Source organism: Sinocyclocheilus anshuiensis, unplaced genomic scaffold (genome assembly GCF_001515605.1).
Source record: "Sinocyclocheilus anshuiensis isolate Anshui unplaced genomic scaffold, SAMN03320099.WGS_v1.1 scaffold1473, whole genome shotgun sequence".
In the NCBI taxonomy this organism is placed as follows: Eukaryota; Metazoa; Chordata; class Actinopteri; order Cypriniformes; family Cyprinidae; genus Sinocyclocheilus; species Sinocyclocheilus anshuiensis.
This window is the reverse complement of record NW_015548335.1, coordinates 14,521-20,109: the sequence shown is the minus strand read 5'-3', so window position 1 is coordinate 20,109 and position 5,589 is coordinate 14,521. Positions and strand designations below refer to the sequence as shown.

At 37.7% G+C, this 5,589-nt stretch overlaps 1 protein-coding gene across 1 annotated transcript in view; it reads right to left on the bottom strand.

Moving 5' to 3' along the window:
- slc4a3 (solute carrier family 4 member 3) overlaps nucleotides 1-4,152 on the bottom strand; it is a 33,094-nt gene extending 28,942 nt beyond the window's left edge. The window contains exon 1 of the mRNA XM_016444401.1: nucleotides 3,493-4,152. Coding sequence (XP_016299887.1) covers nucleotides 3,493-3,736 — 244 coding nt within the window. The 5' untranslated portion in view covers nucleotides 3,737-4,152. The remainder of the gene's footprint in view (nucleotides 1-3,492) is intronic.
- Nucleotides 4,153-5,589: the final 1,437 nt, after the last annotated feature.

Sequence of the window (5,589 nt, the reverse complement as noted above, 5' to 3'; positions counted from 1 at the left end):
ATAAAATATTGGTATCGGTACTCGGTATCGGCAAGTACCAAAAATAAAAGTATCGGTATCGGGCGAGTACTCGAAAAAGTGGTATCGGTGCATCCCTATATGGAAGTCAATGGCTACCATCAACTGTTGGTTACCAACATTCTTCAAAATATCTATAGTAAATGATGACAGAATTTCTGGGTTAACTATCCCTTTCAGCGCTACTCTGTAAGAACTTTACTTGCATTGACTTGCATTACAATGCTATGTTGTAAGTGTCTCCCATCAGGTAACCAAAAAGTTCTACTGTACACACACTTGAACACTTGGGCCAAATACAGGAAATGCATCATGTAAGTAGACCTGTTTACAGGTGCAAAACCAGCAAGTGTGAAACTTGACAGGGACACAATGACCAGATTGGAGGTGTTGGTCAGAGCTGTAATGCAATACAAAAAAAGTCACAAATTTGGATATAATTCTATTCGCAAAAAGCTTTGCCTGATCCATGCCTGGAAAAAGAGATTTTAGAAGACATAACATTAAGAATTGTTAAACATTACAGAACATTAAGAACTTGCATAAAGACGAAGAGAGTTAAAAAAACGCTCACAAGCCTTGATATTCATCAGTCGATGACAAAACAAATGGCCATAAGACCAATTTATACAGAAGTACATGGTAAATCCAAGGGTTCACATAGCTTTTACTCAACTGTAGCAATGAAATTGCATACATTTGTGTGATTGAGAATAAAAGCGTGCATAGAGAAACAAGAGAATCAGAGGCCTTCTCAGCTGAGCGCAACTAAGAGGCGTATTTTGGATGCTAGGTCTTTCCAAAACAAATTGCTGTGATTTAATATTGTATCATTTTAGCCCACAAACCTAGGTTTTTATTGAATTTGGGATAATTGAAGGGGTGTATTATGAGAAACCCTCTCTCTCCAGCTGTTCCGAGTGCCAAGTAAAAGGCCGGGGCTCTCCAAGGGTTGAGGCCTGCCAGGACGCCCAAGGCCTCAGCTGGTTTGTGTTGTCCCAGTAGCCCGGGGATGTTCGGTAAACAAACTTCATTTTTTATTCTTTCTCTCCTAGAATTGCTCATGCCTCTAAACCCCCCCTTCATAAAAAAATTTGAAGTGCACACACTGGTGCTAGGCCATTTCCCAGGGGTACAGCGCTAACAATATGGCGGCCGTGCCTTTTGGATGTACTCTGGTTGTGCTTTTCATGGCAAGAGAGCAAAAATCCTAGAGGAGACCAAAACACCACAGGACGAAACCAACTCAGGCTGCAAACGTGTGTTTGACGCACAAAAGTGCTGATTTTAAATCTCAATTCAAGCATTCCATCTGTCCTCCCTTATTTTGTTAGCGTTACCTATTGAACATTGGGACACCTCCAAACATACTGACAAAATGGTTAAATGACAGAGGAATACACTGGATACAAAAAAAAAAAAAGTTTTAAAATATCAATATTTGAAAAATTCTGTTCACCAAATAAAAATAAATTATATGAAAAAAACATTTTTTTTTTTTTAAATAAATTATATTCTATTTAAAATAAATAGATCATATTTTATTCATTTTAATATTTATATACCATTATACTTTAATATACTAAAAACTTTCCTCATGCATTTTAAACCTTTTTTTAAGATTTCTCCTTTGCTATTGACCCAAATACAAATAAATTCCAGTTCAAATTAAAGTTTTATGACAGTGTGTGTGTGTGTGTGTGTGTGTGTGTAGCTGAAAAGAAACAGCGAGACTGAGAGATAAGATGGAAATTGATCTCTGCTAGACTGTCTGTCTGCTCTTCACACAGACCTTTCCCAGAGGAACTGCAGAGAGAATCACAGACAGACAAAGACCTTGAGGGGAAACTCACTAGTAAACAGTCTACACAAAGACAAAAGCATCAGGCCTGAGGGTTTTACTGTTTATCAAAATATAAGTATGCTTCTTAGCGAAAAGCAGTGTTTAAACTGGAATAGTTCAGGCCCATCATGTTTTATATAAGGAACAGTTTCTCCAAATCTGGTGGTTATTTACTCATGTTGAAAACCTGTATGACTTTCTTTCTTCTGTAGAACACAAAAAGAGAATGGATAATGTACTGGTTGCTTTTTTTCAGGGAATTACAATGAATGCTTGAAAAAACAAACAAACCATGATCTTAATTTGGATTATTTTGGAACTAGTTATATTGTGTCTAAAATATGGAGTATTAAATTATTGATGATTGATTCAGTCTGTGGCTGATGTAAGAAAGATGACTAATTCTTATGCAAATATTACAATGACATTATCTTCTGTCAGCAGCACATCAGATACGGTGCAGTGTAATGACAAGACCACTCAGTATGCAAATAGATAGAAGAAAGAAGGCCATTCGAAATATGCAAATATTGCAATGATGCCACAGTTGACTATCAACGTAAACTCAAATGCACATTCAAAAGTATGCAGCCAGTGAGATTGTTTAAGGTTGTCGAAAGAAGTCTCTTCTGCTCACCAAGGTTGAATTGAATTATTTCAATACATTTTAAAATGCAATTTATTCCTGTAATGATGACAAAGTTGAATTTTCAGCATCATTACTCCAGTCTTTAGAGTTACATGATCTTTCATAAATTATTCTAATATGATGATTTGGTGCTCAATAAACATTTCTTATTATTATCAATGTTGAAAACAATAGATTTTTTAACAACGTAAAAGTCCTTTCTGACACTTTTGATCTTTTAATGCATCCTTGCTGAATAAAAGTATTTTGTTTTTATCTTACTTCATGCTTTTAGACTAGAGTGTACGTCAAAGAAAGTTTTCAAACATTGAAAATGTAAAAAAGAAAATCTAACACAAAAATTGCTTCGCCACAAGTGCTCAAGGCCCAATTAATTGCAGAAGAGCAAACCTCCAACCATAACACATAAGAGATATCAATAAAAATCACTGTACTTTATGTCGGAATCAAGTTATTGTGTATTATGACTCTGGCCTGAGATGCGTGTGTGCGTGTGGAGGTTTGGCAGCACATGTATGTGTCAACAGGAGGGGATCTGGAACGTCATAATCCATTTTCTCAAACATGCCACATCACTGGAGGTCATGATATGTTTCATATCAGTAATCTGTTTGCAAGGACTCAGCTTGACATTAATTAGCTTGCATTTCCCAACAGGATCAATAAAACAGATTCCCAGCAATCAATTTCCAATGCGAGCAAGATCTATAGAGGGTGGAGTGCATTTTTACAATGTCACAACCGCAGTCATGTGAATGGAAAATCCTATTGGGTTTCATCAAAAGTCGCCTGTTAGACATTCTTCGAGGCTTTTTGCCATTTATGAACCTAAACTATTGTCAAAGACATGGCAAAATTCAGTCGAAAAATGATGTAAGTGTGAAGCAAAGTGGAGGTCGCTGTGACATTTGCAAAAACGAAGGTGGCTGGAAAATATTACCCTTCACCAAGCTGCCAACTTTTTAACAGTAAGCACACTTACGGATCGGTTCGACTGAGGAGCCAAGGTGCGAGTGGATGGACTCCAGAAGGTCATAATCATCAAAATCCAGCACAAACTCCTCAAAGCCGTCCACGGCGAAGCTCCCCAGAGGGTTTTCCTGATCCCCATAACACCCCTTTCCAGAGTCCACATCGGAACCGCCGCTCGTATCCTTCTCCTTCCCCACGTCTGTCATCTCCACACCTGGTACCTCCGGATCATCCAGGATGCAACCCTCTTTCATGCCGCTATTTTGTACCTTCTCCCGTCAATAATGTAGAACTCAAAAAACTGATGCAAAATTAGTTTTTACTGCATCCCAGTCCAATCTTCAGGGTTTTAGGAATGGATCCTGGAAGTAAGAACTATGGAATGACCATGAATCGTGCAATTAATCTTGTTTGCAATCCAATTTTGTCCAAGAAGAAAGAAGGAAAAAGATAATCTCTCAGCTGGGCCCTCAATCCATAGAGAGCTTGTAATATCCACCTGGATGCCTGATGAGAAAATAGTTTCTGGCCTCAGGGTTTCCAAACAGATGAGCAGTGGTTCTGTGAGACGTGTCCGCTTGTACGCAAGCAAACAGCAGGGAACACTGAAATTGGCTGACAATCCAGAGGAAATGTTGATCCAACTGAACTACTTTTGAGGTCTCGCACAAATCTATTGGCTGCCTCTGTGATTTCCATGACGTTGTCGATTGATCCCGTGGCTGCATGAGGGACAGAGATGCCATCCTCTGTCCGGGTTTCCCTCATCAGGTCCGAAGCTGGTTACACCACCCTATCAAAACAGCACAGGTGAAATCCTCCTTCCGAAACAATAGCAGTGCCGATGAAGTGCACAACATGATGCCACACATCACACAGTGCTGTCTCCACATGACTAATCTCCATGGAAACCACGGCTGCTTCTAGAACTTGTTTTCAAGCTCTTACCTGCCCAGTGATGAGCCAATCACCGTCCAGATGCATCCAAAAGCCTACATAGTAAGACATTTGCAAGGTTTATTTACATATTATGCATATCAGAGGAACACTGTATTGCTCTTTTATAGAGACATAAAGATAACTCAATTATGCATTAGGAAAAACAAATATGGACTCAAATTAACCTATTATGTAGATAAGATAAAGAGCTCAAATAATTTGATTTTGGGAGATTTTAATAAGAAATGTGACCCTGGACCACAAAACCAGTCATAAGGGTCAATTTTTGAAATTGAGATCATCTGAAAGCTGAATAAATAAGCTTTCCATAGGACAACATTTGGCCAAGATACAATTAGTTGAAAATCTGGAATCTGAGAGTAAAAAAAAAAAAATCTAAATATTGAGGAAAATCACCCTTAAAGTTGTCCAAATTAAGCTCTTAGCAGTATATTACTAATCAAAAATTAAGTTTTTATATATTTAAGGTAGGAAATTTACAAAATATCTTTATGGAACATGATCTTTACTTAATGATTTTTTTGGCATAAAAGAAAAATCAATAATTTTGGCCCATACAATGTATTTTAGGCTTTTGCTACAAATATACCCATGCTGCTTATGACTGGTTTTGTGGTCCAGGGTCACAAATTCAGTGGTAGACAGTAATGGAGTAGCTTTACTTCGTTACTGTACTTAAGTACATTTTTCAAGTATCTGCACTTTACTGGAGTCGTTTTATTTTGAGTAATTCCAAAGCATAAGATCGTACTTTTTACTTCACTACATTTCATAAAACATATCGTTACTCCTTATAATATATCACGTGCTCCGAGACGCAGAAAAGGTGTCTGATTCAAGAACGAATTCTTTTCAATGAACCTTTTAAATCGGTTCGCAAATCGCACCAAACGATTCATTGACGAATTAGAATGAACCGATTGCAGTTGTTCTCGAGTCGACAACTAACTGATTCAAATGAACCGTTTAGTGCGAGTCTCCAGTGAACTGAATTCACAGGTAAGAACCGGGAAATCTTGTGAGCGCGCGCGCGTCTGATGCTGCTAAAAGTAAGTAACTAATGTCGAATTTTAGGATTAATTATTGTAACTGAAAATCATATTTAGGTCAAAACTGTCAGTTGTTTGTGAACTAAATCTGCTGTAAA